Source organism: Oncorhynchus masou, chromosome 11, assembly GCF_036934945.1.
Source record: "Oncorhynchus masou masou isolate Uvic2021 chromosome 11, UVic_Omas_1.1, whole genome shotgun sequence".
In the NCBI taxonomy this organism is placed as follows: Eukaryota; Metazoa; Chordata; class Actinopteri; order Salmoniformes; family Salmonidae; genus Oncorhynchus; species Oncorhynchus masou.
The window spans coordinates 12,362,881-12,378,992 of record NC_088222.1 but is presented as its reverse complement, the minus strand read 5'-3'; the positions used below and the strand labels follow the sequence as shown (position 1 = coordinate 12,378,992).

Genomic DNA, 16,112 nt, shown 5'->3' with positions numbered 1-16,112 from the left:
TTTAGTAGTTCATCAAAGTAAATAAGGCTGAATACCAACTATCAATCACTCAGATCATGTATTTTCAGGTAGCGATACCTCACGAAGCAATTGCCGGATAAGTAGGCGTGCAATGGATTATGGTCATTGTAGTTAGTTTAGCACAGAAAACGTGGTAATTACGTAAAATATTGGCCTACATCGCACAGTTCAGGATTGATACAATTTATCTCTAGAAAAACAGATAAAAACAGAATGAAATGGAATTCAAATTATTGAACCAACATGGTCCAACAAAAAATAACCAACATTTCCGTTAAATGCTCAGCACTACATAATAAACACACTATTTGGGGTAAGACTGTAGGCCACTCAAACGGTTTGGACCAACTGTCACTAAGGACAAAAGGACTGGTTCAAAAGTATCACCTAACAGGAGGATCTCACTGCGACCATGTTTGTTTGGTTCCTCGCCATGATCAAAAGAACTGTGATACAGCCATGAGAAGGACAGATTTCTGAACCATCTGTTTCTTTAAATGATTCATTACACAAAAAGCTGCCTCGTTTGTGTTTGGTTTGCCCGTTTTCCTCCTTCACATCCCTGTGGAAATGCCACCGTATCACTAGTTGAGTCTTTTCCCTATATAGTGCACTAAATTTGACCAGAGCACTATGGGGCACTGATCAAAAGTAGTGCACTATATAGGGGGGGACAGTGCCATTTGGGACACACAACACGGTATGTTTGTCTTCTACTTCCCTGTGTTACACTGTTCTCAAAGGCTTTTCTAAGACACTGTCTTTTTGGGATTTAGGTCTGTTCAAGATGTTTCCTGAATGTATTATGTTGACTGTGAGGTTGAATCTGCTGCCATGTTAAAAGGACAATTCACTGTAGTCTACGTGAGGGCTGAAGCAGCTCCAGGGCGTTTGTTTAAAGACGATAAGCTTTCTGGCTTGGCCCAGGCAGGTCAGACCAAGACTTCAGTATTACCCTCAACAGTTAAGCTCTGGGAAAACAAATAAGATCAGACAACCCAAAAGCAGGACATCGCTAGGGCATGTTCCCACATGAGTCTCTAAAAAGTGTATTACTACAAGCGCAGCAGCATGCTAGCAATGTCATGATATCAAATGGGAGAGATGCTTACTGGTATTACAACCCAAATAAAGGTCTGGGAAACACCGTCGGAAACAGAGGTGACAGTGTTCCCTACAGCCAGCCAAACAGAGGTGACAGTGTTCCCTACAGCCAGCCAAACAGAGGTGACAGTGTTCCCTACAGCCAGCCAAACAGAGGTGACAGTGTTCCCTACAGCCAGCCAAACAGAGGTGACAGTGTTCCCTACAGCCAGCCAAACAGAGGTGACAGTGTTCCCTACAGCCAGCCAAACAGAAGTGACAGAGTTCCCTACAGCCAGCCAAACAGAGGTGACAGTGTTCCCTACAGCCAGCCAATCAGAGGTGACAGTGTTCCCTTCAGCCAGCCAAACAGAGGTGACAGTGTTCCCTTCAGCCAGCCAAACAGAAGTGACAGAGTTCCCTACAGCCAGCCAAACAGAGGTGACAGTGTTCCCTACAGCCAGCCAAAACAGGAGCTGTTGCCAAGACCAATTAATTTAGTTTCTAATGTCAAATAATTAAAAGGAAAAGTCACTGGGATTTTTTTGATTGGGATCATCTTGATGCCTGAAATGATCTTACTCCCCAAGGACTTATATAGCATTAGGCTAAGTTAGACATATTGTAACACCCACAAGAATAGCACCACTACAGCTTCCCTGCAGGTTAAAACAAAGACATTATATGTTGTTGAGATAGTAATCTACACAGCGAACCAGCACAGCCTTGTTGATCAAACGCCTGCATCTCTGAAAGGACTTGAGGAATACACAGTTGTATTCTAATCCCTACAACATACCCGATAAAGCAAGGCTTATTTTTAAAAGTGCCCATTTGTAGTCAACATGCTGGCAAACTATTTGTCTCCTTCTGGTTTAGGTCTATGAGTCACAAAGCTTAACGTGTAGTAGTGATCTGAAGCCCTATGGTCTAAACAGTACAGGGGGAAATGTCACTAGGTTATTCTATACAGTCATGTCTGTGCATAGATAGGCCACAACTTTCTCACAGTGTCAAAGATATTATAAAGTGAATTACAATCTAAGATACATTAACATCTTAGTTAAATGCAGATCATTGACAAGGTTATCTTTGTGTGTGTGCCTGTCAGTGTCAATGGGACAAAAGCACAAGGACTCTTTTACCAGTCCCATCTATTGTGTGATGTACAATGTGACAAGGAATATTTTTTACAGCCCATGATGTTCTTGAAATGACAGTGAAAAGTTAAGACTACTACAAATGGAACAAGGAATGCATTGAGACTGGTTCCGGAACAGTCTGAATGATCCTTAGGGTTCTAGACTGAGAATGGAGGCTGATACCAGCTGAATAATCTCACTATGAAAGGAGAGATCACAGTAGCCAGTCAGCCCTCAAGTTGCATCACTGCAAAAACAAGGGAGCATCGTTTAATCATCACACACAGAGAGAGAGAGATACAGAGAAGAGTTAGCGAGCGAGAGAAGTGTTAGCGAGCGAGAGAAGTGTTAGCGAGCGAGAGAAGTGTTAGCGAGCGAGAGAAGTGTTAGCGAGCGAGAGAGAGGTTTATTTGTTCTCCCTTTTGTTTATTTAATTTGCTTTAGCACACGTTTTCCATGCCAATAAAGGCCCCTTTATTTTTATTTATAATAATGACAATTACAACAATACTGAATGAACACTTATTTTAACTTAATATAATACATCAATAAAATCAATTTAGCCTCAAATAAATAATGAAACATGTTCAATTTGGTTTAAATAATGCAAAAACAAAGTGTTGGAGAAGAAAGTATAAGTGCAATATGTGCTATGTAAGAAAGCGAACGTTTCAGTTCCTTGCTCAGAACATGAGAACATATGAAAGCTGGTGGTTCCTTTTAACATGAGTCTTCAATATTCCCAGGTAAGAAGTTTTAGGTTGTAGTTATTATAGAAATTATAGGACTATTTCCCTCTATACCATTTGTATTTCATTAACCTTTGACTATTGGATGTTCTTATAGGCACTTTAGTATTGCCAGTGTAACAGTATGGCTTCCATCCCTCTCCTCACTCCTCCCTGGGCTCGAACCAGAAACACAACGACAACAGCCACCCTTGAAGCAGCGTTAGCAAGGGAAACAACCACAGGCTCAGAGCGAGTGACGTTTGAAACGCTATTAGCGCGCGCTAACTAGCTAGCCATTTCACTTCGGTTACACCAGCCTCATCTCAGGAGTTGATAGGCTTGAAGTCATAAACAGCACTCATAAACAGCGCAATGCTTGACGCACAACGAAGAGCTGCTGGCAAAATGCACGAAAGTGCTGTTTGAATGAATGTTTACGCGCCTGCTTCTGCCTACCACCGCTCAGTCAGATACTTAGATACTTGTATGCTCAGTCAGATTATATGCAACGCAGGACACGCTAGATAATATCTAGTAATATCATCAACCATGTGTAGTTAACTAGTGATTATGATTGATTGATTGTTTTTATAAGATAAGTTTAATGCTAACTAGCAACTTACCTTGGCTTACAGCCTGTTACGCGAATGTTGCAAGGTTGGTTCCCAGGGCTGACACTGAAAATCTGTCGTTCTGCCCCTGAACGAGGCAGTTAACCCACCGTTCCTAGGCCGTCATTGAAAATAAGAATGTGTTCTTAACTGATATGCCTAGTTAAATAAAGGTGTAAATAAAATAAACTTTAAAAAATAAATAAATAAATAGGCAAAAATCGGTGTCCAAAAAGATCGATTTCCGATTGTTATGAAAACTTGAAATCGGCCCTAATTAAAATCGGCCATTCCGATTTAATCGGTCGACCTCTAAAAGAAATAGACAGTCAAGACAGACACAACAAGGGCATCAAGCATGTGGCTGCTAAGCTGAAAATATTCATCAAAACACAGTTGAGATTCCCCAAATAGTCAGTGAATTCTTAATAAATCAAACAGCAAAAATGTTTAGAGTACAAGGAACATCTAAAATGTCCACACTACATTAACCAAGTGTTGATGCCTTATTTTATACAGCCTTGCATGACTGTATCCACCGGTGGAATAGTAGCTGTAGTGAGTGACTGGGACCTGGTGGCAGGTTAAGTGACCGAAAGGTTGCTGGTTCAAATCCCCGAGCTGACTATGTGACAGATAGGCCGATGTGCCCTTGAGCAAGGCACTTACATTAACCCTAATTACTCCTGTAAGTCACTCTGGATAAGAGTGTCCTGTTAAATGTAAATCACATCTAAAGGATGAAATACCCTTTGAAGTTGAACAGAAATACATTTCCCCCATTAGGAAATAAGAATCCAATTCATGATGGATGAAGTTCATTACTGTCGTGCTATAAAGAATTACGATTGCTGGCAAGCAGCACCATGCAGTACACTGGGTAAGAGAGGAGTCTAAAAACCCAATAATGAACATTACAAATTAAAGTTATTTCTGTCATGATACATTACGTTCACTTAAAATATTGTATGGAGGAGCCATCCATTTCCAACTGAAATCACTGAACTTAATGACAACACTGTAGATTAAATGGGCAAACTATAAAGACAAGCAAACCTACTTTGTTAAGATTGAAGTGAACTTCCAAAAGCCCATTCATTTTCAATTTGTTATACATGGCCTTTCTGTTTCTCAACATCATTCATGCTACACTCTCAGGAATAAAATACAGGTATAAAATACAGGTACTGTATATCACAAAAGAGTGACTAAACTACAAAGAATCACAAAACTAATTCACTACAGTAGAATGACTGATGTTCATTCTACACTGTCTGGAATGCCATCCATAGCCCGTAGCTCAGTCAGTGTTTAAAACCAAAAGGCCCAGGTTCTTACCTGTAGTGTTTCTTAGGGGGAGGGGGTGGTGGAGTGGGGTCATGGCTTGAACTCTTCCCCTCTGCTGAGAGCTGCTCCGTGCTGGAGAGAGACGACGGAGTCGACTTGGCCAACATGCTCCCGCTATGTTTGCCCTCCTCCGCGCTGCTGCAGCCTGACTGCTTCTGACTGGCACTATTGTTGGCCGCGGTGCCTGGTAGGGTCTGGGTGCTGCCCTGCTGGCCCTCACTGCCCTGTGTCACCCCCGTGGGTCTCCAGTCACTGGCGTCTCTCCAGACAGCCGCCCTATTGATGAGCCCTGTCACCCTGCTCTGAGAGGCACTCTCCTGAGCATGGCCCTCCTCTGTCTCCTCCTCCTCCTCCTCGATCCGGCCCTCCCAGTTCCAGGGAGTGGTATGGAGCTTGTGCCTCCGGACCTCAGACGAGGCTGAGCTGTGGGGCTCCATCTGGGACTTCACCTGCACCTGGACGTCTCTGGAAGACGGTGATAAAACCAGAGTCTGTATGCTGAGCTCAGGCACCGGGGAGATGCTGGAGGTCCCTGGGAACGGTTTGGGCGATCGGTTGTTCCTCTTGGGCGGTATAGGGGGGCTGTTCTGGGGTTTGGGCTGGAGGGAAGCAGGGAAACCTGGGGATGATGTCTCTGTTACAGAGGAGCTGGAGGGCCACTTGAAAGCTGGGCTTCCGGGGTTGCTGAGGGCCGTGGGGCTGAAGTCAGGCCACTGGGTGCTGACGGCCGAGTCCGGGCTGCTCAGATAGAATGTCCGGTTGTTCTCCTCAGTATGAGCAGCCCGGACGGTTATCTTGGCCCTCTGGTTCTGACCCTCTTCTGTGTGCTCCACCTCCAGCTCGGAGTGCTGTTTTTGGGCATGGACCTTCCCGTTCCCTCCTCCAGCACTCTGAGGCCTCCTCTTCCTCTTGGTGCTCTCAGCATAGATGGGTTCTGACGACAGCGTCTGTCCGTCTGAGGGAGAGCTGGCTGACGAGGCTGAGAGGCTCTGAGGAGTGGGACTATCTGGCCCAGCCAGTCCGAAGCCATCCGGCCCTGTGAGAGAGTCTGTGCTGCTGCGATAGGAGCAAGAGTCTGACAGAGACAGAGTACCAGTCTCGGAGACGAAGGAGCCGGTTCGGCCTCCTCCACAGGACAGGAGGTTGTGCCCAAGAGACCCCGGAGATGCCCCTGAGCCCAGGGTGGTTAAAGATGGGACGGGAGAAGTACTGGACTGGTTGGTGTTCCCAGACGTAAGGCCCCCATTACTAGGGGCGGTTGTGGTGGTGATAAGACCGTTACAGATGCCATTCCCAGCCGTCGTTGTTACAGTGGCAATGATGTTGATAGCAATACCCAGAGGTGCTTTCACTTCCTGGATGGCCTGGACTGTGGAAGACCCTCTAGTGGTGGTCACCATGCGGACGCCGTGCCCGTTGCAAGTACTCTTGGTGGTTTTGGTAGTCTTGGTGATCTGTTGCCTGTTGGACGAATCACTGTTGCTATTCCCTTTCTCCTTCAGACTGTGAGGCCCTCGGCTGTGTCCGTCCTCCTGGGTCACTAAGACACTGCTGATGATCATACTAGAGTCCTTCTGGAGGGCTGACGGGGACAGAGAAGACTGGGGGCTGATAGGACCGGGGGGAAAACGGCTGCAGGGGTAGTCTATCTTCTCAGGGGTTGTAGTACTCTGTAGTACGGCCTCTCTCAGGGCCTTGTTACAACCTTTACTGTCTATGTAGATAGGGGACAGGCCCAACATCTTAAGTCCCAGTCGTTCTACTGGATTCTTCACATTGTCCTGAGGGGAAACAAATTGAGGGGAAATATAATTAATGGTTATAGAAAGCATACAGGCATTATTGAATCACTTCATATTAAGTGACTCTAAAACCTACGGGTTTAATTCTAGATGTACTTAGTTAAATGCAAAGGCATACAGTGTCATACATTTGTATTTGAGTTAGTGAGATCTAACCTGTTCTATGTTGAGGTCTGCCAGCATCTCGCTGGAGTCAGGGAGCATCATGGTGGGGCGAACGGCGATGGTGGGTTTGGAGTAGGGCACGGTTACTCCCTCCTCCTCTTCTTCCTCCACTCCCCCCAGACTGGTCCTCAGGGCACCACAGGGCACTATGCTGCCCCCGCTGGCACGGTGGGCGCTACGCGGATGGAAGCAGTTCTTACACGAGCCGGGTTTCCACACGTGTTCTGAAAACTCACCGCAGGCCGACATATTTGTCCGAAACGTATAGTTGATGTCAATGTAGGTGGGAGATGGGATGATTCGACATGGTTCGTAGTTGTACAGAGAAGCCTGGTATCACATGAAACCCTGCAGAGAGGAGAAATCAGAATAACAATGTGTATAGAATTGTATTTACTGTGGCGATTCTCATTTTAAAAGCACTGTTTCTTATCTGAATTCCTTGAGTTAATCAATAACTATCATAATGCTATTGAGAGCACACATTGTTTGAGCTGAACATAACAGTGGTGGTTATGAACAAGACAAGTTCATTCCCCAATAGGTGGTCCAATGGAACAATTTGCCCCGGAGGTGATTTTATTTATACCATTTTTAATATTGGACATAGAAGACTAAAAATCACCAGGAAATCAGGTCAAAGTGATTCTTATTTAAGAAATCTGTTCCCAAGTATTCCCACTCATAAATAAAGCAATATGTGATCGTAATTAAGGTTTGAAATTATTCTGTTTTTGTCAAATACTATATTGGTTGGGATTCTTGCGGTCAATTTGCAGTGTACATGTCCGCCCCCCTCCCCGACCATCCGCTCAAGGATGAATCGGCCTGAAGCTGGATGTAATTTGGGACTCATAGTTTACAGTCTCTCCTGTACACATTTCAACTTCAACAGATTTGTCAACCTGGAATCCCAGATCCCCTACAGGTACACACCGAGACAACAGTCAGACAATCAGTCACCTTTCTAGACTTTAACCCTCAACATTACACCATTCAGATCTGTTGAATTACGAAATACAACTTCATTCATATCAACGCAATAAAAATATCACTTTTAAGGAAAAGGTATTTGAGAGTTGGTTGTGGTGTTGCATAATGATCAGTACTTGACACCCACTGACCCACTATTCCTAGGCCGTCATTGAAAATAAGATTTTTTTGTTCTTAACTGACTTGCCAGTGTGTGTTCCCCAATAATATTCTCTGGATTTAATTTTCCCAGTGATTCTAACAAATTACTTATGGCCAAATCCATCAAGTGTCTGAATTTGTGTAGTCATGTGTTGCCAGGAAGTTTAAACTATACCAGGCTTTAACCTCTGTAGTAAACTCAACACGCTCCACCACTATCACTACACTGCAGTGTTCTTTGTAACTTCAGATGCCTCTGAGCTCTGTCCTCGTTCCCAGGCGTCCTAAATTAGAGGGTCCTACTTTCTGTTGAGCCCACGTGACCCCCAGGAACATAAAGGCGTTTAGAATGCAGTCTCCTGTTGTAGAATGCCTCAAACATCCCAGAGGTCAGAATGCCTGGAATGTGGAGAGGCGCATTGTGTCAGACCACCACACCAGCAGCTCTTAACACCTCTCCCTGTGCAATTCATGTTAGAGACTGGAGGACGGTGAGAGAATCAACATGACTAGAGGGTTTGTCTGTCTTGTTTCTCCTCGGTGTCCCCCTCTGTCTTCACACAGAGCTAAATACCCAGAGACAAGCCTTGGAAATGGCACACAGCAGTACATATCCCCACCACCTAAAGTCATTAATAAAGCAATACAGGGGATGTAGCCTTATATGAAAGCTGGTGGAATAACACAGATTACTCATTCAATTTCAAACACCAGAAACTGGTATTGATTTTGTAGCATTATAATATCTAGGGACAAACTATAGACATGGGTTGTAGAAGGGGGGGAGTTTCTTGACTTAGTGAGAGGCATGTTTACACCTACAGCATAATCTGATATTCTTTTGTTGTTGTTTCTCTGACACAATAACTATCTGGAAACAGCACTGATTGTTGTTTTAACTGTAGCCTATATTAAAATGTATGACTGATAGATGTATGTTACATGGTCTACTTCTGAATGGTAGAGACAAATATGATCTTTTCCATTTTCTCATCAGCTTGGGTATCTACCCACAGTGCACTTGGAAAGCATTTAGACCCTTTACTGAACACTTATGTAAATTAGATATTTCTGTTTTTTTATTCCTAAAAACCTGTTTTTGCTTTGTCATTATGGGGTATTGTGTGTAGATTGATGAGGGGAAAAATATATATATTTTAGAATAAGGCTGTAACTGTGGAAAAGGTCCAGGGGTTTCAATATTTTCCCAAATGCGCTGTAACACCCAAAACAAAAACAAGCCTGGACATGTGGCGAGAAGGAGTTTCATTTGAGGCTGATGTCCATTTCTCCAGCTCCATCACCTCCAGAAATGAACACGACCAAATCCTCACACAGATTCTGAGTGTAGCCTACGCTCTTTCTTCCTCAGTAAAAAAAAAAACAACCTTTCTATGTAGGCCTAGTCCTGTACTCTGAGACTAACATCTATATACACGAGTACGGCCAGATGGTCAAGAGTCATGACACAAATTCAAGTCTGGGCTTTCTGTCATATAGCTGTTAAGAAATTCAGAAGTCAAAATGGGAAAACAATGGAAAAAAGTGATCAGCAGCGCAAAGGTGACCTGCTGCAAGGGTCTGGGTCAACTTTGTCCTCAAACTTTGTGTCATTCCGCATCTTGGGGACATAATAAAAACCATCTTTGTCTCTCTGAGTGCCAGTGTGTAATCAACTAGTGTTGCCTCTGCGCTGTAGTCTACCCCCTGCTGTCTCGCCCTGGCATGCAATAACAGAACAGTGTCTGGAAGCAAAACTGCCTGACTCCTGTCGCCCTAACAACACAACACTACTGACCACACACAATGTATTATTTGCTCAGGGCTAGCCTGATGCAGGGGGAATGCAATCTGTGTGACAATGTTTAAACTCAGGGGCAACATTTTGACAGTCATGTGCAGATAACGACAGAGGGGCAGGGCTTTGTCAAAGAAAGAACAGCTGAAAAAAACGGAATTATTGGTTGACTTTTACACTTCCAAGTTCAATGTAGCCATAAGATAATTAAGACAATACTGATATTATGTGACCAGTAATTCAAGCCTTAGCACGCACGCGCACATATGGTGGTGGGGGGTGTCTATGGATCGATACTCCTTACATTCCTCGACTGTCTAATAAACGGAACAAAAACGATATATTAACAAATAGAGTCATACATTCTCAACTCGATCACGGACGACATACACCGAATTATCGTAAGGATCTACAAGGCATTGCCACGCAGTGTTTGTTTGACGCGATTAATTCATTCCTGTGCTGAAGCGCCTGGTTGAACATCGAGACAGAATTTCCCATTCAGCTGATCGAGCATTCGAACACATTGCTCCAGTCTCTGGAATACCTTCTCATTCGAACCGCGACTCCTGAAGGTATCATTCATTCCATTTCTGAAACAAGTGGGATGCCTTAGCCTCCTAGAGGACGTGCCTCGTTCCTGAGAATATCTATAGATATATGTTGACATTTTCAAGCTCCTTATCCTTGCTCAGCCATGGTCTCAAATAACATGTTTCACTTGTAGTATCTAAATGCGTCCTCCTGGACTATGGTCACAGGCTAAGCATTATCACCTGTGACATATTCCTACCCAATAAGGGGGTTCTTAGCCTGGTTATAAGGATGAAAACACTAAATAGACGGACAGCTATATGTTCAACAACCTATATACATTAAACAAACAACGTTACTGGCTTAAATAAACATAACTGTATATGCGAATCTATTGGTCGGAGAAAAGATAAACGCCTGCCAGTTCTGTGGAAAGTGTCAAATGTTTTTGCTTACCTGAGGACTTCTCCCGTTCTTGACTTGCCTGGCAACCCCTTCTCCCTCCCCAAAAAACTCAAAACAATGTAGGTCCCAAAAACAAAGTTATATGTTATTTATCCCACATCCGAGGCGCCGATAGGTAGCTGGGAAAATGTGTGGAGTCCCAGCAGGCAGCTTTGATCCGCGGCTCTTGAAACGCACAGCGAGGTGAACTGGTGGAGGAACGGGCGAATAGTGAGCATGAAGCCCTTCAGCGAGGGGCGGAGCTTCCTACTCTAAACGAATCAACTACTCGTTGAGTTGCAGACCAGTCCGGTCGCATTCAAGTGGATGTAAAGTGGTTTCGGATACTATTCAATTTCATTCAAAGGGGTTTTATTGGCATTTGAGACATATGTTTACATTGTCAAACAACAAACAAATGTGTGAAGAAACACAAAACAACATCAACTTTTTATTTGAATTTTATTTTAAATGTACAGTTTTAACATCGCAGTACAACGAGCTCACCTTCTGCTCTCAACCTCTGCGGAGCAACAGTAGCGAATTTAATTGAGAGAGGAGAGAAAGACAGCTGGGAGGAGCGGCCGACCCCCGCTGATCCTCATTATGACCGCATTATGACCCGGGCCAAAGGAAGCCCAACTCCGCATTGCCAGTACCATTCAGTATAATCCCATTCCACAACTGAAACATCACTGTCACCTCCCCGAACAGAGCTTCCAACCACACCTGCACACCTTTTTTTATTTAACACACACACACACACACACACACACACACACACACACACACACACACACACACACACACACAGAGTTGAGTTGACAACTCTCGCCTCAGGGCAGGCATACCCAAAAGGGACCTGTCTTGTCTGTGAATTGTTTTCGTCTGAGCAACACATGATTACCCTAATATGCTGATAGGGGATTATTCATTATTAACTTTCAATGCAAATTGAAAACACTTGCCTTCACCCTTTTTTCCTGATCAACAGGGATGGCAGGTAGTCTAGTGGTTTGAACGTTGGGCCAGTAACTGTAAAGGTTGCTGTGTTGAATCCCTGAGCTGACAAGGTAAAAATCTGTTGTTCTGCCCCTGAACAAGGCAGTTAACCCACTGTTCCCCAGTAGGCTGTCATCATAAATAAGAATTTGTTCTTAACTGACTTGCCTAGGTAAATAAACAAAACATCTAATTATGATCCTACACCTGTAGCACCATCATTGCCTATGAAGGTCTAATGTAAGGGCTGGAGAGAAGAAGAAGAGGTAAAGAGGAGAGGACATGTACTGGCATGTTCACCAACACGCCAGCTTTATCTACCCAGTCAGTTAAGGGTTGGGAAGTCCAATTCTATGTTATTGTCTTCCTTTTATGGGACACAACCTGAAAACCCAATACACACACACACACACACTTTTACACTCATAATATGCTGCTGCTACGCTGTTCTTTATTTGACTATCCTGATCTATCCTGATGTCTAGTCACTTTACCCTGCCTTGATGTACATATCTACCTCAAATACCTTATTATTATCTATCCTGATGACTAGTCACTTTACCCTGCCTTCATGTACATATCTACTTCAAATACCGTATTATTATCTATCCTGATGTCTAGTCACTTTACCCTGCCTTGATGTACATATCTACCTTATTATTATCAATCCTGATGAAATACCCTGCCTTCATGTACATATCTACTTCAAATATTATTATCTATCCTGATGTCTAGTCACTTTACCCTGCCTTCATGTACATATCTACTTCAAATACCGTATTATTATCTATCCTGATGTCTAGTCACTTTACCCTGCCTTGATGTACATATCTACCTCAAATACCTTATTACTATCTATCCTGATGTCTAGTCACTTTACCCTGCCTTCATGTACATATCTACCTCAAATACCTTATTACTATCTATCCTGATGTCTAGTCACTTTACCCTGCCTTCATGTACATATCTACCTCAAATACCTTATTATTATCTAGCCTGATGCCTAGTCACTTTACCCTGCCTTCATGTACATATCTACCTCAAATACCTTATTACTATCTATCCTGATGTCTAGTCACTTTACCCTGCCTTCATGTACATATCTACCTCAAATACCTTATTACTATCTATCCTGATGTCTAGTCACTTTACCCTGCCTTCATGTACATATCTACCTCAAATACCTTATTATTATCTAGCCTGATGCCTAGTCACTTTACCCTGCCTTCATGTACATATCTACCTCAAATACCTTATTACTATCTATCCTGTTGCCTACCCTGCCTTCATGTACATATCTACCTCAAATACCTTATTATTATCTATCCTGATACCTAGTCACTTTACCCTGCCTTCATGTACATATCTACCTCAAATACCTTATTATTATCTATCCTGATGTCTAGTCACTTTACCCTGCCTTCACATATCCGCATAAAATACCTTATTATTATCTATCCTGATGCTAAGTCACTTTACCCTGCCTTCATGTACATATCTACTTCAAACACCTTATTATTATCTATCCTGATGCCTAGTCACTTTACCCTGCCTTCATGTATATTGAACAACAAAATAAAAGAAACATATAGCCATTTCAAAGATTTACAGTTAATATAACGAAATATTAGGAAATCAGTCAATTTAAATAAATTCATTCGGCCCTAATCTATAGATTTCACATGACTGGGAATACAGACTTGCATCTGTTAGTCACAGACACATTTTTTTTAAAGGATGCCGTGGATCAGAAAACCAGTCAGTCTTCTTTGCATAGAGTTGATCAGGCTGTTGATTGTGGCCTGTGGAATGTTGTCCCACTCCTCTTCAATGGCTGTGCGAAGAGCTGGATATTGTCGGGAATTGGAAAACTCTGTTGTACACGTCAATGCAGAGCATCCCAAACATGCTCAATGGGTGAAATATCTGGTGAGTATGCAAGCAAAGGAAGAAGTGGGACATTTTCAGCCTCCAGGAATTGTGTACAGATCCTTGCGACACGGGGCCATGCATTATCATGCTGAAACATAATGTGATTTGGGGCGTATGAATGGCACGACAATGGGCCTCAGGATCTTGTCACGGTATCTCTGTGCATTCAAATTGCCATCGCTAAAATTCAATTGTGTTCAATATCCTCAGCTTATGCCTGCCCATACCATAACCCCACAGCCACCAGGGCACTCTGTTCACAACGTTGACATCAACAAAGCGGTCGCCCACACAATGCCATACACATTATCTGTGGTTGTGAGGCCGGTTGGATATACTGTCAAATGATCTAAAATTATGTTGGAGGCCGCTTATGGTAGAGAAATTAACATTCAGTTCTCTACCTTGTCAACAGCTCTGGTGGACATTCCTGCAGACAGCATGCCAATTGCACGCTCCTTCAAAACTTGAGACATCTGTGGCATTGTGTTTTATTCCACACCTGTCAGGTGGATGGATTATCTTGGCAAAGGAGAAATGCTCACTAACAGGCATGTCAATACATTTGAGAGAAATACGTTTTTTGTGCGGATGGAACATTTCTGGGATCTTTTATTTCACCTCCTGGATCATGGGACCAACATTTTAAAGTGGATTTAAAGTTTGATTTGATTTAGTCCTATTCTTGAACTTTGATTTTTGGTTGAAATGGAGATGTGAATCCAACATATCAATTATTCATTTGTAGATGAACTGGAGTTCAAGCCAGACTCAGTTGCACAGATGGAGCTATCCAAGCAGAAGATACATCTCCTTCAGATGTTGAGGCTGTCTTACAAATCTTACAAACTAATGTAACAGTATTTATTAAACCTTAAAATGATTAACACATCTTGAGGTTACTGTAGTAATAAATGTCTTCTTATGTAATCATAGAAGGCGTGCATGTTCATGGTCGCAGGTCGGTGGAAATCTTTACAATTGCTAAAATAATCTGCACAGAATCTCAGATTCTGATGCACAACCAAATTGTGTTACTTGTAACAGTAAAATGAGTCTCTGACTTGTAATGACGTGGAAACAACTGTGATTCAACCAGTACAGACCATCCACACAATGTGTGAGAGAGAGAGGAAGAGACAGAGGGAGAGATAGAGAGAGTGAGAGATACTATGGGCTCGATTCAATCCGTATTGCGCAAATGAAATTGAAAGAAAATGTTCATGCGTTGGACTCAATCAGAAATTTGGGGTGGCAGGGTAGCCTAGTGTTTAGAGTGTTGGACTAGTAACCGGAAGGTTGCAAGTTCAAATCCCCGAGCTGACAAGGTACAAATCTGTCGTTATGCCCCTGAACAGGCAGTTAAACCCACTGTTCCTAGGCCGTCATTGAAAATAAAAATTTGTTCTTAACTGACTTGCCTGGTTAAATAAAGGTTAAAAAGAATGTATTATTATTATTTATTTTTTACCTTGATTGAATGGAGCCCTATGGTTTCAGTGAGGCGCCAGAGAGGATGGTTGACCTACACTGCATCTGCATCTCAAATGGCACCCGCTTCCTTATAAGCATATAGTGAACTACTTTTTACCATGGCCGGACAGGGGTCTCCAACGGTATATATCATCATCGTCGCCCGGTATTACTAGAGCTGTGTTGTTAACCATGACATTTCTTTTCCAACAAACAGCGACTCCACTATGTAGGGAATAGGGTACTATGTTGGACGCAGCACATGCTGCTGCCCCTGCTTCCAACACGAGGAAGCCCATGATGCCGCCCCTTGCTTCCAACACGAGGAAGCCCATGCTGCCGTCCCTGCTTCCAACACGAGGAAGCCCATGCTGTCGCCCCTGCTTCCAACACGAGGAAGCCCATGCTGTCGCCCCTGCTCCCAACACGAGGAAGCCCATGCTGTCGCCCTTGCTTCCAACACGAGGAAGCCCATGCTGCCGCCCCTTGCTTCCAACACGAGGAAGCCCATGCTGCCACCCCTTGCTTCCAACACGAGTAATCCCATGCTGCCCCCCCCTGCTTCCAACATGAGGAAGCCCATGCTGCCCCCCCCTGCTTCCAACACGAGGAAGCCCATGAGGGAGAAGCCATGCCTGCCAGTGCAAAGCATCCCTCCCACTGCCTATCTATGAATTATTAAAGGAAAGATCATCTTGAATTAAGGTCAGCCAAGGGAAAATGGGTTTTAATGTGTCAGAAGAAAAAAGTGCAGGGTTCAGACTTGATGGGAGGAGTTACATAGGTCTGTTTGGGCCAATAGGAGTCATGGTGTAACCTCCAGGCAGATCGCTCAAGAGTGACTTCAAAATTGGACGTCTATCCATGAAGCGCCTTCAGAACTGACCACCATG

The 16,112-nt window shown here is 43.6% G+C and overlaps 1 protein-coding gene across 1 annotated transcript in view; it reads right to left on the bottom strand.

The window, feature by feature from the left end:
* LOC135548118 (inactive tyrosine-protein kinase PRAG1-like) overlaps positions 1 to 11,025 on the bottom strand; it is a 39,410-nt gene extending 28,385 nt beyond the window's left edge. The window contains exons 1-3 of the mRNA XM_064977408.1: positions 10,825 to 11,025; positions 6,894 to 7,250; positions 4,927 to 6,716 (exon numbers count right to left, since the gene is read on the bottom strand). Of these exons, the coding sequence (XP_064833480.1) occupies positions 4,927 to 6,716; positions 6,894 to 7,151 (2,048 nt within the window). The 5' untranslated portion in view covers positions 7,152 to 7,250; positions 10,825 to 11,025. The remainder of the gene's footprint in view (positions 1 to 4,926; positions 6,717 to 6,893; positions 7,251 to 10,824) is intronic.
* Between the last annotated feature and the right edge of the window lie 5,087 nt (positions 11,026 to 16,112).